Source organism: Phallusia mammillata, chromosome 4 (genome assembly GCF_965637545.1).
Source record: "Phallusia mammillata chromosome 4, kaPhaMamm4.hap1.1, whole genome shotgun sequence".
Taxonomy (NCBI): domain Eukaryota; kingdom Metazoa; phylum Chordata; class Ascidiacea; order Phlebobranchia; family Ascidiidae; genus Phallusia; species Phallusia mammillata.
Window position 1 is genome coordinate 13,580,368 of NC_137255.1, and position 25,925 is coordinate 13,606,292.

The 25,925-nt window shown below is 36.9% G+C and overlaps 2 protein-coding genes across 5 annotated transcripts; one reads left to right on the forward strand and one right to left on the reverse strand.

The window, feature by feature from the left end:
• The first annotated feature begins 121 nt into the window (after positions 1-121).
• Positions 122-16,741, forward strand: LOC145223977 (low-density lipoprotein receptor-like). 3 transcript variants are annotated; one of them, XM_080090390.1, is made up of 22 exons: positions 122-308; positions 423-551; positions 1,058-1,183; positions 1,610-1,725; positions 1,970-2,102; positions 2,279-2,399; positions 5,000-5,109; positions 5,185-5,310; positions 5,920-6,051; positions 6,888-7,007; positions 7,452-7,647; positions 7,927-8,040; positions 8,142-8,207; positions 9,802-10,017; positions 10,145-10,266; positions 10,458-10,604; positions 11,080-11,214; positions 11,683-11,817; positions 12,500-12,565; positions 13,940-14,044; positions 14,251-14,510; positions 14,756-16,741. In XM_080090390.1, exons 1-22 carry the CDS (start codon positions 215-217, stop codon positions 14,846-14,848), a joined length of 2,862 nt encoding a protein of 953 aa, XP_079946516.1. In that variant the 5' UTR covers positions 122-214; the 3' UTR covers positions 14,849-16,741. The 3 variants fall into 3 exon arrangements, with proteins under 3 accessions (XP_079946516.1, XP_079946518.1, XP_079946517.1); XM_080090392.1 differs by lacking the exon at positions 12,500-12,565 and having other exon boundaries at positions 123-308; XM_080090391.1 differs by lacking the exon at positions 8,142-8,207 and having other exon boundaries at positions 124-308.
• Positions 16,742-18,318: 1,577 nt separating this feature from the next.
• Positions 18,319-23,713, reverse strand: LOC145223842 (uncharacterized). Of its 2 annotated transcripts, none has more exons than XM_080090242.1 (14): positions 23,578-23,713; positions 23,023-23,457; positions 22,475-22,636; positions 22,326-22,403; positions 21,198-22,200; positions 21,097-21,145; positions 20,924-21,021; positions 20,666-20,778; positions 20,335-20,416; positions 20,160-20,278; positions 19,960-20,013; positions 19,706-19,874; positions 18,962-19,100; positions 18,319-18,617 (listed from the first exon to the last, which is right to left on the reverse strand). In XM_080090242.1, exons 2-14 carry the CDS (start codon positions 23,446-23,448, stop codon positions 18,410-18,412), a joined length of 2,700 nt encoding a protein of 899 aa, XP_079946368.1. In that variant the 5' UTR covers positions 23,449-23,457; positions 23,578-23,713; the 3' UTR covers positions 18,319-18,409. The 2 variants fall into 2 exon arrangements, with proteins under 2 accessions (XP_079946368.1, XP_079946367.1); XM_080090241.1 differs by having other exon boundaries at positions 19,930-20,013.
• Positions 23,714-25,925: the final 2,212 nt, after the last annotated feature.

The following is a 25,925-nucleotide window of genomic DNA, read 5'->3' on the forward strand; positions in this document are numbered from 1 at the left end:
CTTACATTCTTTTTACCAAATCTATTTGCAGCTTACCCATGCAGACAGAAAACACATTGATTGGCCCCAGGCTATTATTAGGCTTTTGGTTTTGTGTGATTTTTGAAAAATATCACAAGCAAAACCTTACAGGACCTGTTTTACAGTGATACATTGACTTCTATTCTATTGTATCATGCATATTTAGAACAAGTTAGGTTGTTCTTTAAAAATAATGACTGCTCTGAGCTCTGAAACACTTTTTTGTCGAAAATGGTTTTGTTTTGTGCTAGTAGTTTTTGCCATCACACTGCATCACTCAATTATAGGTAAGTATATGAATCTATATGAATCGAAATCTTATAAATCTTATGAAATCTTATTGAATCTTTATGACTTTAAATTTAAGTTTCAAACATTTTATACTTTGTACTTTTTATCAGATGCAAAGCGTTTGGCTTGTACAGCTGAAAACCAGAAGTTTCAATGCTCAAACAAACGCTGTATATTCATAAAGTTTGCCTGTGATGGGGAAAATGATTGTGGTGACAATTCAGACGAGTTAAACTGCGGTAAGTATGATCGCGTGGCTAAACAACAGTACGCGAACGGTAGCATGGCAAAAGCATTCATTTTGTGGGCTCCACCCGATTGCGGGCAAAGAGAAACGCACTTGCCGCGAGATTTGCTTTGCCGACCAGCCGTGTGCGATTGGCTGAGCAAAATCGCGTGATGGTTTCGTCAGCGCGTAGTCGAGATCGTGTATCACACAAACACTTCATTTTCTGTCTCTTGCAATCTCAATTACAATACAATTCCATTTTGATTTATCAGGACAGTTTTCGGATAAGCCACTTTTTGATGTATATTTACGTAGGCGTAAGCTGTGAAACATTATGCGGCATCCGTTTTGCGTATATCAGCTGATTTCAGACAGGCCTTACCTCGCCCAGTCCGAACTTATTTGACCCTGGTTCAAAACATGCCACCAAGGAAGCTAAAAAACAACCCTAACTTGTCACACTGTAGTTTGCGCCCAACGATTATTACTTAACACCAACCCGCTATATATTTGCAGAGAGCAAGATATGCAACGCATCGCTGGAATACACATGTGATAATGGTCTGTGCATTTCTGAGCAGTGGTTGTGTGATGAACATGACGACTGCAAGGATGGATCGGACGAGAAAGCAATCATCTGTGGTACATGAACACCGACCGATTACCATAGTTGTAAAATGCTCTTGCAAGTACAGCATCTAATGTTTTGCCCGTATTAGAGATGTTGTTTACTCGCGTACCGTGACTCACATACAACCCAATTTTGTCATTAACAAAGTTAACTTGCTTAAACACCTAAACAGTTGTTTTTCTTGACATTTTTAAACACGACCATTGGAGTTCTAAACTAAGGTCTGCGAAGATTTTGACCAATTAGCGCGTGTTGTATCACTAAGTGCAGGCAATGTGTGTTTGGATGAAATGATAGTAGAAACGAAATTATGGTACAGGCACCCAAGCACACATTTTGTTACGGACTAATCGAGCTTCTCAGTAATTGTCAAAAGGGTTATAAGACATTTTTCAAGTTTTGGCCGAAACATACTCTTACAAAACCTTCATTTTTAGACAACCGCAAGTGCAAAGCAAACGAAACAAAATGCGGAAAGAAGTGTATTCCAAATACGTGGAAATGCGACGGAGAGTTTGATTGCGAGGATAAAAGCGACGAACAGAATTGTCCGGTAACTATCACTGCCTTAAACAATATACATGCATTAGTTTGTTGTTTATTATTATTATTATTAGCTAGTTATACGTGTGTTATCGATGAATCATTAAATCCCAAGATACAACAACAAACTGTACCTTCGTGCAAAATGCGTAGTTGTCAAGTCTATTCGGAGAAAGTGCTAATGTCAATTTAACACACGTCACAACTAATAAAAGGTTTTGTGTCAAATTTACTCATTTTATTTTTCCCTATAGGTGCCAACTTGCCGTCCGTCCGAGTTTCAATGCAACGACACTGAATGCATAGCAAAGAAGTGGCAATGCGATGGTGAAAATGATTGTGAAGATGGGTCTGATGAATTGAATTGCGAAGAGAGAACTTGTCCAGGTTGGTAGGAGTATAAATGAGTTTGTATTTTTGTGTACTTTTGAATTTGTGTTATGAAGTGTAAATGGATTATTTTACGCCCCTCCAGCCAACTTGTATTTAAAATATTTTGATTCCAAATTGATTGTAAGATTTTTCACCTTAAGCAAAATTTTAAGATTATTGTGTGTATTAAGACACAGAATTCAAGTGTGCAACAGTCAACCAATGTATTCCCAAGAAATGGAAATGCGATAATGACCCAGACTGTGAAGACGATTCTGACGAGTCGGACTGTCAACCTTCACAGCCTAAACGGTTGGTTTTACATTTTAAACCTGGTTTGTCGACATTTCGCCGTAGTGATGGGACGATACCAGGTTTTGGAGCGAGTACCGATACCGAGTACGAGTACCATATGTATATACCTTCGATACCGAGTACTTAAGTGTAGTGTTGTACTTAGTTGTATATCACTGGCTAATTTTTCTGCCATGGTCGGGGTACAGTACAGGCGTGCACACACACATGCAGAAAAATGTAATCTCCACGTGATAGAGAAAGGATATACGTAAACTGGCGGAACGTTATTCCAATTTTGTGCTGTCCGAAGCCAATATTGGCATAAAGTTGCCTGTATTCTTATGGTGTAAATCGGTCTTCGGTACTCGCATGTTGGTATCGAAAACTGACACAAAATATTTCGATACCGAGTACCACTGAAATCGTTCGATACCATCGATACCGAGTACCGGGTGCCCGTCCCATCATTTTCGCGCCTAAATAGCAGGAACAAAGTCCAAAACATATGGCGCGTGGGGTGATTTCTCAGGTCGTCGTGTTGGTGTATCGCATGAATGTAAGTACGCCTTGCTTGTCGGATGTTGAACGACATTCAAGAACGAACATATAGAACATATCGTAACTTTAGAGCAGGTGGAGAAAGGCGTTTTCCATGGGCCACTCGCAAAATATTTGCTGTCAAGTTGATTTAAACTTCAGAAAAGAGTGTTGTGAGATGCTAAGTTGGGTGTGGAAAAGCTGGTTTGAAACGGTGAATTATACATAAAAGTAGCAATAAAAAGAAGAAAAAGTAATTGGATGTGTTTTTTTAAATTTGCATCTTGCTTTAAAAACAAAAGTTTTCACACTCGCACCTAGAGATGTAAAATTATGCTCAAACGACATTTATCGTACGCAACTGTTATTGTAAGCCTGATTTAAAACATAAGATTTGTCGTAACGGCTTTGGAAAGAGGCGCGATTTATTACGTACCAGCCTCATAATATTGAAGCAACTATCGTCGTAGTCTAGAAGTTGTTTGTTTGTTTAACCACAAGTTAATCATCCACGGAGGTTACCTGCGCACTTGTTTTCCTCATACAATTTCTGGATTATTCCACAGTCCATGAAATCTTCTGCTGAGCTTGTACTTTACTAGTGAACTTTGCCCAACACCGAAAATGTGACTGACATTAAAAATGACGTTGTCAAGTCAATATAGTTTGGGTTGAGAGCGGATGTGTTATCTGGGTATGTGTACGTTACGTAGTATGCATTACGCATTTCAATCATAAACTGCACATTGTAGTTAATACAGGTACTGTTTAACACTGTAAAGCACCAACAGTAACAGGTGTCTTAAATTCAAGTAATACCCTGGTTCCTTCCTAGGTTTAATTATGGGTCCCCTTCCCTGAAGGGGACACATATTGATTTTACTCAAAATGTTTGTTTGTTTTTTCTTTTTTTTCTTTCATTTTTCTTCTCCCCAAAGTTTGTCCGACTCGTTTTTCCATCAAATCCTTGATGGATTTGGATGAAATTTACACAGATGGTAGATGTAGTTATGTAGATGTGCATCCCACTTTGTTTTTGTTCATAACCCCAGTATTTACCCCGCTAGCCCCCTAAAATGGGTACTTTTTCCCCGAAGTTTGTCCGACTCGTTTTTCCATCAAATGTTTGATGGATTTGGCTGAAATTTACACAGATGGTAGATGTAGTTATGTAGATGTGCATCCCACTTTGTTTTTGTTCATAACCCCAGTATTTACCCCGCTAGCCCCCTAAAATGGGTATTTTTCCCCGAAGTTTGTCCGACTCGTTTTTCTATCAAATGTTTGATGGATTCAGCTGAAATTTAAACAGATGGTAGATGTGGTTATGTAGATGTGCATCCCACTTTGTTTTTGTTGATAACCCCAGTATTCACCCCGCTAGCCCCCTAAAATGTTTTTTCCCCCGAAGTTTGTCTGACTCGTTTTGCCATCAAATGCTTGATGGATGTGGCTGAAACTTATGCAGATGGTAGATATAGTTATGTAGATGTGCATCCCACTTTGTTTGTTCGGATAGCCCTAGTATTTACCCCGCTAGCCCCCTAAAAGGGGTGAGTTTGTAAACAATGTCAGAATTGGCTAAAATTTGGATAGCTTATAAAGTATGCCAATTATCGTTATTGCGCCATTGCAGTTCGGGGGTTGTTAACAGCCCTTTGACGTCAGAAACATTAACGGTTGTTGCTCAAAACACCTCTAGTGGTTGAAATCCTAAACGTTGGCCGATTGGATTGAAATTTTGCAGTACTATTGATTGAGTCATTGTGGTTTCCTACTTTTGAGTTTGTGTGTGTTGAACCTCAATTAGTTATCCTACTTACTCATTGTTATCTATTGAAATGCTTTATCTACAACTTTGCATGTGTGGGGACCCATGAGTTTTTGCTTGCAGAAACGACTAAAGTTATAAAAGACGATGGCTAATATGGGACCCAATATAAATAAGTGTAGGAAATATATTAATGTTTCAAAATATGCTATAGTGTATGTGCAAGGGCAATATGTGCTAAGCCACCCTTCTAGTTCATTTTTGGTTTTTCATGAATATTACACCTTTTCGTTTTTTTGCATTGTAGGTGTCCGTTCGGTTTCTTCTCATGCGTCCATGAAAGGAAATGTATTCTTACCGCTTGGGTTTGCGATGGTGATGACGACTGCAGGGATCGCTCGGACGAGAAAAACTGCAGTGAGTTTCTTGTAAAAAGTTTACTGCATGTATGAGAAACGAATAACGAACTCTTGGCACCTTTCCTACATTTAGATGGAACTTTGTCTCATTGCACTCGCGATGAATTTGCTTGCGACGCGAGACATTGTATTTCGAGGTCGGAAGTTTGTGATAATCAGTTGGATTGTGCCGATGGATCCGACGAGAGAAATTGTCCAGGTAGAAATAGTGTAACATTTACTTCTGTATATATCACATATACCCAGGGTTGCCATCGACTTGAAACCAAAAATAAGGACCACCGAAAAATTATTTTTTTATGCGAAATAAAACAAACGTTTTTGAACAAATCTTTGCATTTATGCGAGCCGTGACATATCATATGCAATATTTTGGCAGAAATGATCTGTTCCAGCCACTCCTTGTTCGTAAAAAATACTTCGTGCATCTCGAACAGCTCAGGTCTAGGTTTACTTTTACTTGTAGCAGGGATTTGACCAGTAATTGTTGAAAATAAGGACAATGAACTTTTCTAAGACATAGCCCTTGAAAATAAGGACAAATCTTAGAAATAAGGACGGTATGGCAACCCTGCATATACCCTTGCTTTTATACTTCGAAGGAACCATGCACATGCAAATTGGTCAGTATATTTCGCCCAGCACCTTAATTTGTTCCACACAACACAGATTCGAATCACTCACAGTCAAACTTTTCATTAACGTACAATTGTTCCCACAACACATTAGCTGTTGACGAGGAAAGCAAGTACCGCCACTGATAAAAATAACTTCAAGAAAAAAAAATCATTAATATTTACACTCGCAGGAAATGTGACTTGCGACCCTCAAACCGAGTTTCGATGTTCGAATGGAAAATGCATCCCGTTGTCAAAACTTTGTGATCGAACTTACGATTGTCCTAATGGTGAAGATGAAGAAAGGGGAAAGAGAAAATGCGGTAAGTTTGTCAAATGAATAGTGCGGGATACAAAAACCAAAACATTGGGCGCGTGTAACTCTCTCAGTCAGCGTATCCTTTGTAGCTTTGAAACTGTAAGTGAGGCGTATGAGAAACGGTTTGTAGCTCTTAATTTTTCCAATGGCTTACGAAATGTGCAGGACCTATGTATTAACAAGTTTGTCAGTTTCTTTCGCCCTCCGAAATGAGCGAAATTGTTGTACGTCCAAGGTAGAAATCTGTTAACTACGTTGTATTCAGAGATCATTTGTGTAAACAACAGCTTCCCGTGTAGAATGACTCAAAGTTATGTCAAGTCAAGGGCGGTTATTTATACCTGGCAGCACTGGGAACTTTATCCTAGATCTTAAATTTTCACGTTTGCATTAACCAGCGAACAGGCCGTAATATATGTCTTTGGGCAAGAAATATGTTATATTTCTTGGTATCTAAAATCTTGTTCAACAAGATCATCGAGTTATAATCACATGCTGTTTGTGGTGTATGCGGTTTGGAAGCTCTCTGATCGACCTGTGATTGCGTGGGCACTTCTGGGTTGCGTCAAGCATGAAGATGTTTGCAAGTGTTTAAAACCATATTTAATTACATATTTAATATATTTAATTAAAAAAACAAAAAAAACAATGAAGTGTTTCGACGTACTACTTATGTTTGGAGTTACACATTTTAACAAAGAAGCGGCCTAAACTCTGGGTAAGAGTTAAACAACTTGAGAATTAACCGCGGTATAAGCAGATTTCGTGATATGTAGCTAAACGGCGTCTGCTGTAATCTGTAGCAACGATGTTGATTAAGTCACACATGTTTTATGGCAGGTGTCAACGAATGCCTGGATAACAACGGAAACTGCAGCCACAATTGTATTGACCAGGGTTACAACTACAAGTGTGAATGTCGGGATGGGTATCATCTTGTGGATGGCACATTATGCGATGGTAGGTATCAGTCACTTTTTGTTTATCACAATGTTATGTTGCACCAGAGTTGTAAGTCGAGCCGGGTTCGGGCCTAGGTATTTTTTTAGAAAACGTGTGTCTTTTTTGTGTATGTATTTTTTTAAAGCAAAATTATCCAGCGAAGTAAATAGTTTCTGGATTTGACTTAATCACCAACAACCTTACTACATCTTGTTTAAACCATTGTCTACTATTGTTCCACGTGTATGACGTCTTTGGCTTTTCTCTTCGTTTTATTTGTTGTCTTTCGTTGTGAGGCCCAATCAAGCTTTCAGGCCTAAACTGGCTTTTCAAAAACGTTTCGGGTTTGGACCTGACTTCGGGCTTCCGGCTTGAATTTCGGTCCCGCCTACAACTCTGTGTTACACAGATTGTAAAAGTTAGTCCTATTGTTTTTCAAATTACGACGTTTTTGTATTGTAGACGATGATGAATGCACTTTTGATCCACCAAAGTGTGCGTACACGCAGACATGCGTTAATTTGAAGGGTTCGTACAAGTGTGTATGTAAGGATGGGTACATCATCGACAACGGCAAATGTAAACCTACCTCAGCATCAAACAACGTATCTATAGTTCTATCCGATCGTGTGGCTATTCGAAGAATTAGTATGGACAGGTGCGCGTTAACAACCTACACTAATTTTTCCCGTTTGCACAAAAATTTAAGTAACTTGTAGTACTATATTGTCAGGTTTTTTGTTTCCCACTTCTGAAATAAAATTGTTTTAATTATTTCTAAACTACTTAATTAATTACTGGTTTGTTCTTTCAATAAATACCTACTATGACCACTGGCATTTGCATTTACAATTTTCGATTAAACGTCCGATATCATCCAATACAACGCAAGTCTAGGCACAAACAATGCATTCCTTTATTATTGTTTCAATTTCAGCGGCAAATTTATGTCCGTTGTCGCATCTCGCTTGAAACACGCGGTTGGTGTAGCACTCCACGTTCACCATCGAAAACTTTTCTGGACTGACGTAGCCGAGGAGTCGATCACTAGGTGAGTGACGTCATCGCATGGCCTCCGCACGGGCAATGGCTTTGTACGTTTGTTGTTGTTGTGTTGCTTATTGTTTTCTTTCTCTTCTGTGAATGTCAAAGGCTCCCACCGATTCACGTACAGATGACTGGCAGTGTTTCGCAGCCGCCAGTCGCTAACATATTCAGGTATATGACGATGCTGCATGACGTAACAAACGTGTGTCCAATTATGGAATTAATCAATTGTGCGTACAATGACACTTTTTCTAATCGTTTGAGACGTGTATAACTGCCTTGTTAATTGATGTGTGTCACACTACCTTGCCGTTTAATTTTTGACGCTCCAGTTATGACCAGTTGTTATTGAATTTTGGAAAAACCATCTAACACAGCAAAATCACAAAGACCGTTGAGCACCTCTTCTCATTTTCGAACACGCATCAAATAGAGTTTGAACTGGCTCAAATCATTCCATAAACAAAAGAGATTCATTGACTATATTACTCAACTAAAACGGATTTTAACTTATTTGCTCGTCGCGTCGATCACATATTCCTGGAATTGAAAGCGTCAGTTTGCAAATATTTGTATTTTTCTGTGTGTGCTTAAAAGGGATGGTGGCTGGGGATGATGTGGTACGAACCTCGGTAATATTTGCATAACAAAAGTTAAATCAGGAATTAGGAGTAATTCTACTGCAACTAACATATGATTAAATTAGTTACGTCTTTAACGTATTTGACTCCCAATGTGATTTAACTTAACTGGAAAAAACTGCTTTACATTACACTGCGTGTATAGTTTATCAATTTCCATTTTATTAGAAACAACAGTTTGTTTGTCAATTGTTACAAGTTACTTTTTTTAATTAACCTCGAACGTCTAACAGCAAGTTGTAATTTACTTTTGTTGATTGAAAGGCGAATTGCATGGGTAATCTAAAACACATATCCCTTCAGGGGTATTGCATGTCCTACAATTTTTACTTGATGAAAAATGCCTAATGTTGGTGGCTTTGCTGCGGGTTATTTACACAACAAGCGATCATCGCTTACTGATTGCCCGACTTGATAAAAGAGCTAAAAATGTCCGGTAGCATAGCTACAGGCCAGATGCTGAACACAGTTTTGCAATAAAAAATTAGAGCCTCGTTCGGCTTAGTGATCACACAGTTCAACACGAAATTGTTTTCACAATCCTGAAATTAACATTCTCAGTACAGGGTTCCCGCGGGTGTGGAAAACCTGGAAAGGTTATGGAATTTAAAGTGGTATTTTTAAGGCCTGGAAAAGTTTTGAAAAAAGCCAACTTTTCCAAAAGTCCTTGAAAAAGTATGGAATTTGGCGCCTGAAAATGCCAGATAGAGATAGGAATTTCAAATTACGTAACGTTTGTATATTCGTTGCAAGTATGGTAAATTGGCTACATATATCAAAGTCTTTTTTCTAGTTTTACTGTGGGAATTGCTCGATTTTTTCGATTAAGGTTGTGGAAATTCGGGGTTTTTTTCTTGAAAAGTTTTGAAAAAGTCATGGAATTTATAAACAAAAATTGCGCGGGAACCCTGTCAGTAATCAAGCCGTTTCAAATGAACCTTTTTAGACATTGTTTAATCGCTTTATGTTGCCAAATAAAACATTTTGGATCGTCAGTGAAAAATAACTTCAGTGGCTATTTTGCACTTGAACAATATCGTTGAGCTATAGTATTGTTTTTCACTCATCAATTGTTTGTACAGTACAACATTATTTTGTCGTAAATTACCCTATTCCATGTGCAGCATGTCAATGGAAGACGGTACGTCATCGATTCGTAACTGGACGGTGAGTCGGAGTCCGATGGGTCTTGCAGTGGATTGGATTAACGACCACCTTTACTGGACCGATATTTCACGTGAAACCATCTCGGTATCCCACACTGACGGATCTGCGGCGAAAACACTCGTCACTTTAACAAACAAGGAGCCCCGATTTATCGCAGTTCACCCTGGTCAAGGGTACGTTAATTTTTTTTACTTGTTACAATAATGTAAATTTTATCATTCATATTTTGGCAAAAAAATCCCGAACCAAAATGTCCAGCTGTGATTTTTTATCGTACTTTAAATAAGGAAATTATTTAAGGTACATGTTTGTGAGCACGGTTGGTCCCAATGCAATTGGAATAGTTCGATTTGATATGGACGGTAAAGGACGAACTAGTATCATCACAAGATCTATTCAACAACCATCCGGTCTAACAATCGGTAAGTTCCAAAAACTAACGTAACATGAACTTAGAGATTGGATGTTGTATTTACCAATGCTATCGTTTGATGATGCCCTTTACAAGCAATCATTTCGAAAAGTTCTTTTTTGCTTGGTAGAATGTTAATACATGCTGTATCGTTCAGTACTGTGTTGTGTTACTGAACCCGAGTGATGTTGTTTGTTTTAGATTATGAGCGAAACCGACTATATTGGGTTGATGCAAAGTTGAACACCCTTTCGTCTTGTGATTTGGATGGTTCAAAACGGAAAACCGTCCTCAGTGTCTACGAATATTTACAACAACCCTTTGGCATTGCTGTGTTTGCTGACAGAGGTAAAAGACCAACAATATTTTCATAATTCTTGAGAAAATTGACCAAATTTTGCTTTTAAATTACTCATACTGGACACTGAAATTTGTTTCATCCACATTATCTAATGTAACACACTATTTCGTCAGAGAAAAATTTCATTTACGTCTCTAGAACTCATGTGCGACCTATAGTATCTATCTATTAAACAATTTTAACTAGTCGCTAACGCAAAACCACAGGATAAACATTACATAGAAAAAAGCACGTAGGTCGCAATTGTTTGGGGAATTCACTCTCGTCGAATCTTCTTAGTTTATAAATTTGGGCAGAATTCGGCACAAAAGAGATTACTATTAAAAACAGGAGAAAGTAAGCAAGTATTGTGCAGTCGGGTGAACTAGAACATATGCCAGTATTTTCATACGTAGGCGGTTAATCTTAACGCACTGGGGGTTAAAAGAGTTCATAACAGTTTCTCCCTGTTTTTGGCTTCAGTATACTGGACCGACCGACGCACACATAGTTTACGAAGTTGCAGAAAGTGGGACGGCAATGACGTCAGAATCATTGACGCACGTCTTCACGCTCCCATGGACATTCAGGTCGACCACCCTGGAACACAGCCTCAACGTAAGTTGCATTTTAAGTGAATGACTAGTTATGACGTAAGATGTAGGATCTCTACTCGTTTCGAAATAGAAATTGGGTGATTGGGGCGGAACCTCTTCAACTTGCTGGCTATTTAGTTGTGCTTTTAAAACTTTGAGTGGCATGAAAAAATGACTACTTTCTTAACACAATCAGTACCATAGTCCGCGTGTGATAATGTAATTCGTGAACAATTTGATTCATTTTGGAAAATACGTTATTTTGTAGTCAGAAACGGTATGTTTTAAGTTTTATGTAGTTTATTGAATCTTTCGGACCCTATACCATATTTGGACCAAACATACTTTTTATTTAAATAGACTCAATCTTAAACGCCCTCTGTTTGAAAAAAAACTATGTGTTTGTTATGGGACTTGCACATTTCAGTTTTGACTTGCATAGCCTGACATTGGGTGTTGGAGCAAAATATACCGTATGTGTTGTTCACAGTGATGAACCACTGCGCCGACCACACATGTGAGCACATGTGTCTTCCCAAACCCGTTTCCAGTGCCACCCGATATGTGTGTGTCTGTCCTAACGGATACCTGGATTTCAACAATAATGGACGAAACTGCACGCGACGTAAGTTTTAATTCATCGGCATTTTGTACCCACTAATCATTGTAACTTATTAATTGGTGCCGGATGTACAAAAGTGAGACCAAGCAATTTGAAAATCCCAAATGATTTTCACATGAATCCGACCGTTTTGCATATTTGTGAGACCTTCTGTTTTGAAACAAATATCCACAACTTCCAAAAAATATTAACTCACTGTTTTTTTTCAATTTATTATTTTTTGTTAGCATTTCGCCACTATAGCAGAGTGTCGTATAAAAACGTACAACAAAACATAATGAAAAAAAATAGCACAGACATGAAAAAAATATTTTTCTAAAAGTTGAATGTTCAGGTTTAGATTTGGGATCTCGTATATTTTGGACGATGTTACGTAATAGTATCTGATTGAATTTCGCATTTTAGCTGTAGGGACATAACCTCCTTTCGATTGCAAACTCTCACATATGTAAATCCGGCACCAACAACTGTAATATATAAACTGTAATACATAACACACATGTCACATCAAATGCGTTGCTACGAAGCTAACAACAGCAACGCAGATGTTCATGTTACAAAGCATCTTCGCATGCATTCCTACTTGATTGGTACAGGGCGATCGCATTTAAACAGTTAGTGTGGGTCGCTGCTTAACCTGGGTTGGTGACTTTGTGATTGCGCTCAACCGGATTTTTGCTTACAGTAGAGAATATCAGACCTTCGAGATTGCCAATCCCTGTTAATAGTCGAAATCAACAGTTGTCCGATGGTAAAACGTTTTTTCTTGCATTTAGTGATAGATGTTTTTGCTGTACCAACTTCTGCATGCTGCACAATATCTTTTTTTGGTGCTTTTCGTCACTTGGTGTCTCACAACACACTGTTATATAAAACCCAATAACATCGATATTATGCAAGCAGTAAACCGAAACTAAACTTGCAAAGGCGCTTGTATTATAATATGTTATACTTGTGTCGCATCATGTTAAAGCCTAATGTTTCCAGTTGCAGTAACATCTGCTTTAATTCCATCTTCTAGACCAGGGGTGCACAACCTGCGGCCGTTAACAAGCATACTAAAATACACGTACTGGCGGCCGTGAGGTAAATAAAACGCGTGCAAGATTTTTGGGTTTGGTGACGCCATGTCTAGTTGAGGCCGGATTTAGTTAGAAACTAATTTTAGCTTTATAGGCGCCATTAGTTGGCAAATCTGAGATAAATCTATTTCTTTACAATAGTAGTTTGTAAACAAAAACAACAAAATAGCGGCTGTTGGTAAGGATTTGCAATGCGGGCGTCTTTGCAAAAAAGTCGTGCACCCCTGTTCTAGACCCAACATACAGTCGCGAAAAGTGAGGAAAAATTATCGACAGATTCGTTGTTCATTATATGGTCGTTGTAATGTCAAATATCCCCTTCTCATGTAAAAATCACAAACACTGCAATTTAAAGTTTTAAAAATCGATTGACAAGTTTGGATTTGTTTAAATCTTTTTTGTGCATTTGGGCGAATTTTTGATTATTTTTATCCTGAAACATATCTCTCATATACTTGCACCCTAAAGTACCTGCCGATTATGCTTTTTTAGTTTTATTATTTTGCTGTCGCCTTGCTTATATGTTCTGCTGCCAATATATCTTAGACGTTCGAAATTTAGCATTTCCATAGTTCTGACTACGTAAGCCATTTAGAATTTAGAGAATTTAGAGCAGTGGTTCCCAACCTTCCATGGACCGTGGCCCCCTAAAAGTGTCATTTTTGCCTCGTGGCCCCCTTCATGTAACCTTGTAATTCCTGTGGCCCCCTTAAAATGTAAATGGCAAACTCGTGTGGAAATTGGATACTAATATCGGCTTTAAACGCAGGTCGAATAGAGTAAATAAGGGTAAGCATTCGTAAAAAGCCTCAATATAGACAAATCGTATGCAAAATAGTTGATTAAATTAGGGAATTTTTAGTGGGTGTTTCTGGTAAATCTACACCTGTGGCCCCCCTGAACACAGCTCGTGGCCCCTGGTTGGGAATCACTGATTTAGAGGTTGGTGTATCTTAATACTTTGATTTTTCATGCATTGAAGCATTAAATAGAATTTTGACTTCTGATATGAAACCTTGAGTAACATAACTTGTGTTTGACAGAACCAACGACCGTTGCCCCAGAAACCACCAGTCCTGCTACCATCGCCGAAAATTCCCCTTCAACTAGTTCAACAAGCAAAACTTTCATCATTATAGCCGCTATTGGTAATTTTTGATAATTTTTAAAAAAAGTTCATCGACAAAATTTACAAACTAAACATCTCCTAAGCCAATGTAACATAAAATTCTTAACATGCCATTATTTCGTGCAATTTTTTTTTAAATTTTGTTCCACGCTAATAGTAGCTGCAATAATAGGTTTTTCTTGTTTGTTTAATACAACTTACCTGGTGGGTGAATATGTTTTTAAGTGCTCGTTGCTCTTGTGGTTGGAACTTTATGCTTCGCGGTGCGGTTGTACAAACGTCGATCCCTTCGACTAAGTATGAACTTCGACAATCCCGTGTATCGCAAGACAACCACCAACAATACTGACGAAGGCGGAATGGCGCGTTTTGTCACAATGCCACGAACTGAATCTCAACTTCGGTTGGTGAATGCAGACGGCAACGAACGCGAACGATCAGGCTCAATCGACTCTGGTTCCGGTCCCGGGCACGTTTATGAAGCTGTACGTCGTGGGTACTTTAGGCTTAAGCGCCGAACTCTCTCACATTGTAATTGCCAGTAGAAAATTTATGTGAGAAAATTTTAGAATATTTAGCAACAAAGTACAAATTTAATCCTAGTTTTTACATTTGGGACGTCACAAATTGTGACTCACAATATCCCGACATGCTCGTCTTTTTGCCGACCAGTCTGCGCAGGGAGACTCAACCTTGCTACTTTTCACATCTAGCATTACCTTTGCTGTAGGTTGGACCTATACCCTTTGATGCGGAAGACGCTGAATCGCAGATCTCATTTAACATGATGTCGGACGAAAGACGTCTGGTGCCCGACTCGTAAAGTCACGTGAGTGTTCGTCACGCATTGTTTCATCCGCTCAAGTGTTAAAGAGTACAAGTGCTCATCGGACGAAAATCAAACTATATATGCGCGGAAATATGCACCTGATAACAAGTTATCCGGTCGTTTATTGTATTCTCATGGTACGTTTTTTCTATTGTATTTGTTTTTGTTTGTAGCAGTGACAGCGTACTCAAAATACTGCAAATGCTCTTTTGTGGGTTTTGTGATGCAAAAAATAACTTACGTTACGTGTAAGTAAGTAATATGTCTTATGATTCGCCCTTATTTAAGGTACCAATTTCAGTTGTTTTTTCTGGATTGATGTCGCAAAAATGAACTCCCTAATATCGTCACAAAAAAAGGTGCCGTTAAAAAAAATCGGTAATATTTAAGTTGACAGGTAGGTCATGTTCTAAATTGAGTATTGGTGCCAGCAACTTGTTTTTGTGCTATTTGTACCGAGCTGCTATGGGTGGTACGTACTCACGACTCCGTCGATAAAAACAACGTTTTTCCTTCGATGAATTCATCCCCGTTTGCTCTGCATAGACTCAGCCTGTGCATGTGACCAAACTGACCGCGTTTTTGCGAGAAAATGGCAAATCGGATTATTATGGGGTAACTGTGAAATATTTTCAAACCATACCAGAAAAATGTTTGTGTTCTCAAGTAGTCTCTGACCGACTGACGTGTAGTCTTAAAACAGTTTGTAAAAGTAAAATTAATCAATAGACACACGCAACCGTTGTTTTTTTGCTTTTGCTTTACAATTTAACTACTCAAACTTTTTACAAGCGGACATTGCACTGAGACGACCAAAAAAGCAAAATTTAAAGTCGACTTTAGTCACGTGAATAGATAATGTTTACGGTTAGTGTGCGTGGAATTGATGAGATGTCATAAAAGTAAATTTAGAACTAAAAAAAAATTCGGCTTGAATTTTTAGACACCATGATTTTAATCACATGAGTGTTAACTGCTAAAACACGTGCAAATGAATTCATTTTTTTGCACTTAACGGGTCTTCAATGTCCCTCGCATAGTTTTTGTCCATAGTCGATTTGCGCGTCCCTTGTCCAATTCAAATTCGTGTCAACAGAAATTACAAATCTCAATATTTATGTTGTCTTGTTTACATACCAAACTCTCTAGTACTCAAACCATTTTTGTCTAATGTCTCACACAATGCTGTGCAGTTGCTTAACGTGTTTGGCCAATCCCTAACATACGTAATTTATTGGTGCCTGTTTTCTATCTAACCGTCCTTTCTCCTTGGTCAAGTAATCAATATAACCGTCACTGGCTAAATGGCGGAACATACTAAATTCACAATAATGTTTTTCGAATGTGAGAAAATTGTTTTGTGCTTTTTGAGACGTTTTTGTGTGTTGTTTGTTATCGCTTGGCATACATGACAGCAATTTATGCAGCTATTTAAAATTGGCAAACGTAATTTGCTCGAATTATTTGTTAAAACGATAAAGGGGGAAGAAACAGGTGGTTTAACATATATGCACTCCTTTTTAGGGGAGGAAAATCTACGTCTGCTGTGTATGTCCGTCTTATGTTGGAAAAAATGTTATTACCACTCGCCCACTTTTTTCGCCATGTATCATACTATTCTACTGTGCCCATTGTTACTCTTTTTGTCCTACTTGGGACCGACACTATTTACCAGCCTGTTAATGCGTAAAACTTTAGGTACGATACTATTGTATCCTGTTCATCTGATTCGGTGCAGTCCATACAAAAAGTTCCTGTTTCAAAGTCAACTTTAAAAGTTTCATCTTCAGTTTTAAACCAATGTTCCGTAAAAAACATTCGTACGCCGTCTACACCATCTTTGAACTGATATATAGTGTGTAATAAACCTGTTTGTTTAACACAGTTCGGAGTGCTTGTAAGCTAAAGATCTTCACGCACTTGTCAGAAACCAGTTTTGCGAATTATATCCAAGAGTCAAGTGAGAGCGGATGTTAGGTTAAACCTTTACAGATACTAGGCCACTTGCGATCGAAGTCTATTTTCCTATCAAGTTTAGTGATTACGTAAGTACAAACAACAGAAAAAGTTTGAAGAGGATAAGTTAGTATAGCGTTTCCCAACCGGAGAGGAATTTTAAAACTTGAACTGTTGAGTTTTCTTAAATTTGTTGGCAATGTGGGGTTTATAAACAGGCACTTTAGCTATGGTGATATCATCCGTAAAGTTGAGAAAAGATCGCTTTGAATAGTTTGTTTCATTTTTATCCTCGGTGGGCGGGCAATGCCTGAATGCGTTATGCTCCCAATGAGTCCGCCGTCGAGCTGCCTGTTTTTATATGACGTTGATTTATTTGATTTTTTCCATTTTAGGCAGTTGGTTACTTCAACCCATCGGAACCACCAGGTTGGAGCAATGCCACTTAAGTTTCTTGCTCAGGAAAACACAAGCTACCGAGATAGGAATAGAACCCTTGACCTTGTGATCACAAGGCGGTTGGGCTAACCACTCGGCAAGAGAGAAATTTGCCGGTAACAGTTGGTCAGCTACAGAAAAGGTTTACAGTTTCTGTATAAAGCTGCCATAAACTTTCAAATAGTACTTGCCCAACCATCTTGCTGTTTTGATCTCCCATTTTTGTGTTCTCAACATATTGTCAAGTAAAAAAAATAATTTATGGAAACAAAAAAATTCCGTAATAAAAAAAATACCAGCGCCTATTCTGAACCTAAGCCGTTTGGAAAAGTAACAATACATTGGAGATATATGGAGTAAGCGTTTGACCTCCTTTTGGTTTTTAAATGATTTATATGCCAACACATACAAATGAAACTCGCCGTCAAGGAATCTAATTTCGAACCAAATTCGAAACGTGATCCAAAAACTACATGAAGATCTGTGAAATACACGGAGTTTTTTGGCAGGGTCGGTCCGGTACTGATAACTTGTTAGCGAGAAGAGTTTAACAACAGTTTTACTTGACAAGTTAAGATCCAAGCTGTTTTTCCTGTTGTGATCCGTTTTTTTACCATTTTGTTTTAAAACTACATTACAACCGAAAGTTCGCTGATGTTGCTGTTTCCGTACAATACTCGGGAAACTGATACTAAGGTAAGCTACTATATAACTAGCACTTTTGACTAGAACGTACAGATAAATAGTGAACGTCGAAGAAAACAAAAACATTTGACCATGGAACTAAAACACAGCTCCCATTTTATCCTTTAATATTAAAGGTTTTGTTTTTTTCTCTTGGGTCGTTAAATATTGGACGAATTCAAATAACGCGTACAGTATTCAGCGCTTACACAATAATATCATAATTATAGGCTACCTATTCAAAGTTTAGCACCATATGCGTGTGTGTGTGTCAATTCTATCAGATTATAAAAACTTCTTACTGCTTTGACCTTCGGTTGTAAATCGGTAGAACAACGAGGGCACTAAACGAACCTCAAACTGAACTAGAAGTGAAAATAACTAAGTTAAAAGTTCACAGTCAAGAATTGAATAACAAAACGCGGTGGCAGGTAGAAGCACGATACTGCAAGGCAACAGACAGAAAAATGAAATAAACTATCGAACGACAATTCGTATGTCATGTGGAAAGTCTTCGTAAAGGGCGATTGCATACGGTCCATTGTCATGATCGTCATCGGTGTATTCCACCTCAAATTCGCACTTGGGATGTTTTGGGTTGTTTCCTACCAACGAACGAACCATTCCGTTGTACCACTTGCTTTTTCCGCTGTCAGTTTGCCAACGATGAAGAAATCTGGTTCCACTACAACGATAAAATATTTTCTACTTACCCTGTATAATGGCCATACCATATTTTCATATTTATCCTTGTACGATTTATCTGTTTTGCCACAATAATCCAACTGTAAAACAGTAGCACGTTCATTATGACGTGTAGTATTTGCAGTGCAGTATTTTATAATCACACTCACTTGGGAAAAAACAGTTGCATGTTTCCCCATACGCAAGAGAAACAAAAAAATGTCAAAAAAGGCTCAAACAGATTTTTTTTTAGAATCATGTTAAAACGTTTGATAAACTTACATTGAGTTTGTGTTATATTTTACACTTTTTTTTGCAGTGTAAAAATAAGTTATAAACACAAACCGTTTAAACCACCGCTTTCTATCACCAGCAGTATACAGTTGTTTGCCTCCTTTTTCTCTCCATTCTTTGCTTTGTAACACAATAGGAGGAACTGAACTTTCATCAACCTGAACTTCCTTGTCTTGTTCAAAGCTATCATCTATGGTAACAGTAGGATATTATTTTAAGTTATTTTCAGCTAGAACCCAACAAGATTTTCAATCAAGATTGGCTGCATTTAAATACTTTTATTTTCATTGTTATTTCATATTCATTGTTACATGCTTTTTGAGCTTTTTTGGAAAGAATCATTTTTTCATTATCTGTTTTTTTTAAAAAAGTACAGAAACAAACATGTGAATGAAACAATTAATGTATAATTTGTACAAAATTTTTAAACTTTTTGAAAAACTGTGGATCCAGCATTAAAAAAAATTATAATTATAAAACAGCCTGAAATACTGGTTTAGTTCCAATCTAACATTTATTTGGGTATATGATGACAGAGTGTGATGTGTGGATGATAACATTACTAACACAATTTACATATTTTTTTGATCTCTGAAAAATGTCACTTAACAATTTGCATTTGAAAATTTCTGGCTGAATGTGTTGATTTTATCTGTAAACTCAGCAAAACAAACCACTTAGTTGTTGTACATCAACAACAAGGAACATGGGATTTGCAGCATCAGTTATGAAGGGTGCACAATATAAAAAAAAAGTTTTATATAATTAACCAACCAGAACTCAGATATTACATACCTTCAACCATGCAAGCTTTTTGTCCACAAACTGTTTGCTGGTGCAGCTGATAAGTTGCTACTTTAATAAATACTAGGAAGCAATTTGGGCATTTCATCCACTTTTGGCCAAGTGATGGTTTTTTAACATTTGTTGATAAAGTCTTCTCTTCTGACTTGTTTTCTGTTTTCTATATGTGGACATTGTATAAAATTTTACACCATTATTACATACATTAAAATTACCTTGTTGTTGACAACAACAACTGCAGGCACCTTTATCTTTAACTTTTCCACTTGAACTTGTGGGTTTTTGTTTAAAGCTGGCTTCTACAAAAAAATGACAATTAAACAGTAGAATGCAGTTGGTGTAACATTTTAGTGTTTTTAAAAATAGCACAAAGCAGAAACAAGGCTTTCCCAGCATGCAAATTTTAACATTTAAAACTAAAACATATATTTGGTAAAATACTCACCATTTCATCATTTGTTTCAATCTTTTTGTTTGTTTCAGAATGTTTTACTTGAGCTTTTGCATTGGAATCAGCGGGTGGTGGGTTGGTTTTCACGATTTCCTTTTTATCCTTACTAATTTCTGCATGTAAATAATTTTAAAGCCCACTAAAAATATACAAAAAATTCATCACCAACCTGTTTTATGATTATTAGTTCCGGAAAAGCTTCTCACCACAACAGCATCATAAAAAAGTCCATCTGAAAACTTTGCAGCAACCTGACAAACAAATATATTTAAATTTATTTGACCTGTAGCCAATATTTAAAAGGAACTGCACTAAGGTTGGTAGCCAAATGGTAAACTGAACATAAACACATTACAAGTGTTCAGCAAATACGACAAAAACATGTAAGAAAAGCAGTTTTAAATTATTCACGGAGCATTTTAAACTGATTCACCTCATAAAGTAACCATGCTTTAATCGAAGAAAATTGACCAACATGAAAAAATTCATTAAACAAACACCTCAGTTCCTGGTTTCAATGCCCATGACTTAATAGGTTCATCATCAACAAAAGTGACATCTCTCATTTTGTCAACCCACATTTCTAAACCATCTTCAAAACGAACCAAAGCCCCTAAAAATGTTTTGATCAAGTTTATTTTCATTGGCAATAAATGCCACCCTAAGATTAACATTGTATGTACATAGACATTTAAGTTTGTAGAATCTGTTTTATACTTTTAAATCAAAAATAACGTTTGCAGAATCAAAATACAAACCCGGTCTTCCTTTGAACTTTGACCCAGGCTTGAATTCTTCCTTAGTAGCAGGAGAGATTTTGTTTTCAGTTTGTATATTTGTGTCCTTTTCAGAAATACTGCAGAATAAATTTATTACACACACTGCATAGGATATAAACAACTAAACACAGTCTATGTATAAAACTACATACCAAATTTTTTTGGCAGTGCCTTTATTCTCTTCTCCTTTTCTTTTTATTCCTAAAAATACATCAGTAAATATTTAACTTAAAAAAATAATGTAAATGAACACCTGTTTGTAATTGTTTTTTCAGTTCATGATTTACTTTGGTAACTCTTGGGGAACCAAAATTGTTCTTGGGAATATTTGAAAATACTTTCACCACTCCATTGTGCAGCTTGGTGGAAATACTGTTAGCAGGGTTTATTAATTTGACCGAAAATCGTTTTGCATTTGCTGCAATTGTGCAAGTAGGTTTTCCTATAGCAGATACTGTTGAAGTAACAGTGACGTTCTTCAATGGCAAAGAAGCATTATTTCCTTTTACAACAAAATTTGCTCCTGAAACTACAACACCTTTTTGTGTTACAGCAACACTTGATTTTGCATCTGCAATGCTTTTAGTAATTACAGCAACACTTTTTGCAACACAAGGTTTTACAGTCTCAACAGTCTTTGTATCGGTAACTTTTATTGGATCTGGTGTTGACAACTTAGTTGCTTTTGCGCTCATGGTTATACCAGTTTGACTGGGTGTAATATGCAAAATGGACTTTGAGGACAAAGTTAAAGGAACACTGATAACTTGGTTTGGGCCCATCAGTCTTGATTTTTTTATAGTCACATGTGCAGGTTTTGATGAAGACACAGGAGATGAAAGACTAGTAGTAGTAGTGGTCGGTTTGAATGAATATTGAAGTTTAGAGCTGGAGTTCTGTTTCATAAAAAGGCCAACAGTTCGACGCCTTTGTTGCAAATTGTTCTTTTGGTTGATATAATTGATTGCCTCTATCGCCGGCTTTCTGCTAATATTTTGTGTCACCTTGACCATACTTGGTGGAAAATTACAGTTAGCTATATCTTTCCAACCATTGTCACTTATAATTGAGAATTGGTCTTTAGTTGCATTTGAACTCTCCACATGTTGCAAACTGTCCAATACTTTTTGCGGGTTGTCTGTGTTTGTAGCAGTGGACGTTGCAGCATTGATTGTCTTCAAATCTTCATCATTTCTTTCTTTTGAATTGATTTTTGACACTTGCAAGCGAGAGTTTGTTGTGGTGCTCAATAAATCCTGCAATAAGGCAAAGAATTAAACACTAGATCATATGCAGATTGTAGAGCAAAAACAACTGAATTATACTCAAACAGCATGCTACACTTCTGTGTTTTAAATTTATTCCATTGTTAAGTACATACCATTTTGTCATTTTCCTTGACTTTGAAATCATCTTTCATGGCTTCTTTTTTTTGTTCGGATTGCTGCTTGACATAAGCCTTCAAATTATATATATACATCATAATTTATACACAGTGCAAACTCTTTAAAGAACAGAAACTTAAATTACCCGCATATCACAAATATTTGGAGCACCGATGTAAACAATTGGAAAGTGGTTGTTTTGTTTCCTCATTGCACTTACTAATACATTTGAAAAAATCGGATGAATTTTGTTTTTTTTGCTTTGTTCCACTTTTTTTTCACTTTGCACACTTTTCACTTTAAATTCCTTCAAACAAAAACTAAGTTTTAGACCAGTGGACCTCAACCTTACGTGGACTGTGGTCCCCTAAACGTAACTTTTGGACCTTGTGGCCCCTAAAAAGTAACCCTGTAGGACCTGTGGGCCCCCTTAAAAAATGTAAATAGCAATCTCATGTTGGAATTCGGTAATAATTTTGACTTTAAACAAGCGAATAGAATAAACAAGAATTCGTAATCGTAAAAAATTCAATATAGACAAATAGTATGGGAAATAGTTGATTAATTAGGGAATGAAGTTAAAATGGAAATGGATTTTAGTGGGTGTTTCTGGTGAATCTACACCCGTGCTCCCCCGGAACACGGCACTGTTTTAGACCAATACAACAAAAATGAAAAACATCACAGTAATACCTCTACATCTCTTTCCAGTGATTCAACAGTAGGCATTCCATTTGTTTGTGATACATTTGAAGATTCTTTGGATGCTTTTTTAGTTTGAGTTTCACGTAACTTGATGCCAACAACTTTTAGGTCACTACATTTGCATCCCTCGAAGATTTCAGATGATCCATCAATTGTAGTTGGTTGGGATAATTGTCCACATATGTGTTTTTCAGACATTTTATTTCTTATATTGATGTCTTCATTTTTACTAGTCTTGACTAGTTTTGGAGGATTGTTTGCAGAATCTTCCGTATTACCCAATGTTTCTGCTACGTTTCGATGAACATTTAATGTTTTAACGGTGGAAGGATCTGGCATTTTATGCACTTCGATTTGTTTTTGTAATATTGTGAAGTCATTGTTCTGTGAACTGTCTTCCCCATTATCATTCATGATCTACATCTAAAGACAATCATTAAATTTAATACCAATATATTGTATCAGCTGAATAAAGTTAACTATACTGCAATGCAAAATGCAAATGACATTTGGATTGCATGCATCAAATACATTTACACTTACTTGGTTGAAAGCAGTTTCGGTTCTTTTAGTTCTTTTACGCATATTCCACCCTGCCGCAATGCATGACGGGAAATGTATTTTGCCACCAGAGGGCAGCATACATCACAAGTGAAACAAAACTTTGATGTGTTTTTGATATTGCTGTTCAAGTCCTAGATTGTGTTTATGTAAAGTCAACATATTGGTAACAGCTCTAGGATATTGTTTTTTCATAGATATTATAAAGTATAGATTGGAAACACGTCAAATCGTTTCGTACAGTCACGGTTGACTGCTTCTAATAGGTGGTTAATTTTTCAACGCGGTTATTTGTTGTAAGATAGTTTAAACACCATTGTTATCCAATGGCGCCGTCGTTTTGTGCCGTTCCGGGTTGTTCATCTTCTTATTCCAAAAACCGACAGAAGCAGGAAGAAAAGCGGCAAATATTTGTTGTCGCCAACATTAGGTTTTTAAAACCGAACACCTCGAAGTACCAGAACCACGAAAATTTACGGCGATTTATCTTGCAATTTAGAGACCCCCAATCAAAACAAGATAACATCCTTTCACAACTACACAGAAACCAATGTGGAATATGCGACCTTCATTTTAACCCCACCGACTTTTTTGAAGGTAGTAGATATTTGTAAGATAAGTTACAGAATAGCCTACTTTAGTTGAGTTTTATACTTGGATATTTCGCTTTGATATGATAAATATGCTATTTAAATGGTTTATACAGACAAGCAAGGAAAACGACAACTAAAGTATGGTGCCATTCCCACAGCAAACATACCATCAAAATCGGTTTCCATTCCACATACTAAAGCTAGAAAACCTCTAGTTAAACATGCTGTAGGTAAAAAAGTGATGTACTCATCTTTATCTAAGTTGGTACAATCAGGGAGAAATTTGATGAACAGAGGACTACATTTATGGTCATTTTACATTAAAGATCATCAGGTTAGACAGTAGCATGTAACTTTATTGTTTCTTTAATTGTCCCAACCAGCAACCTAGCTGTAATAACAATTTTTTTAAAGGTAATTTGCAGATACAAAACAAATGTTGTGCCACAGTGGGAGTTAGTTATAAATGGATTAGATGACATGGAGTTGTCTTATTGTGGTTGGTCTGTTCCTGTCGAATTTTGCAAACTTAATTTAGATCTTAAACACACTCGCTTGGAATCTATTTTGTCGACAATTACACATTTTACTGTGTGTCCAGGTCAGACTCTTATTGAATAACATTACAGTAGTGGTTTTATAGAGCAAGTAAACCAATAGTTAGGCATGTTTGAATATTTAGGTGTTGAACTTGAAATCAGATCAAACAGCATATTGTACCATACAAAGAAGGCAGGAAATTACAATATACATTTTTGAACAGAGCAACCAACTGCTCTATAATAAGTGACAGTAAAAGTCAATGTAACAATTGCAAGATTCAATTTAAAAAACAGCATAGATTGCAGAAACAAAGAGAAACCTACAGAAGACAAACAGCAAATAAAGAAGTGCAAATAATTACAGCAAAAGCAAGAAAATGTAGGCTTCTAGCATCTGCAAAAAAGTTTAAAAATAAGTATGCAGAAAAATCAACAGTTATAGTTTTAGCATAAACTTAACCATACATTTTCTGCATAGAATTCAAATCTTGCAAAAAAAGATTCATCATGGAAATGAATTAGCTGACTTGGACCCAAAACTGGCTGATGACATTCATGCCATCATGGAAAAGGGAAAGAGTAAATTTTGTCAACAGTTTTATGCTGAGCAATTAAAGCTGCAGTGTAGACACAAAAATGCAAGTCGTTTTCATCCTGAAATTATTCGGTAAATACTCCTGTTGTTTATCACGTGTTTGTTGCAAAGTTATAACAGTTATGTGATAGATTTGCCCTTAATCTTGCAACAAAAAGCCCATCTTGTTACGATCAATTGAGGCAAAGTGGTGTAGTTGTTTTACCATCCAAAAGAACATTAATTGATTACAGGTTGATTCATATACATGTTTTAGTGTACAAACATAAATGTTTTATTACCCTTTAACTGTTTTTAAAGAAATGCTAGGAAACCTGAAGCAGGTTGGACAAGAACAACATTGGAATTTATTCAGAATTATTCTGCAACATGCTCCGAGCAAGAAAAGTTTATCTTTTTAACTTTAGATGAGATGAAAAGTAAAAAGAACCTATTGCAACAGTAACCTTTATAAGTTTGATCCCTAATGTATCTGTTTTTGTTGTAGTTCGACAGAACCTGGTGTATGATTCATCTAATGGACAAATTTTAGGTTTTACCAACTTTGGCAACAGATTAAACTTCAAAAAGGGTGAAATGGCAACACATGCGCTTGTAATT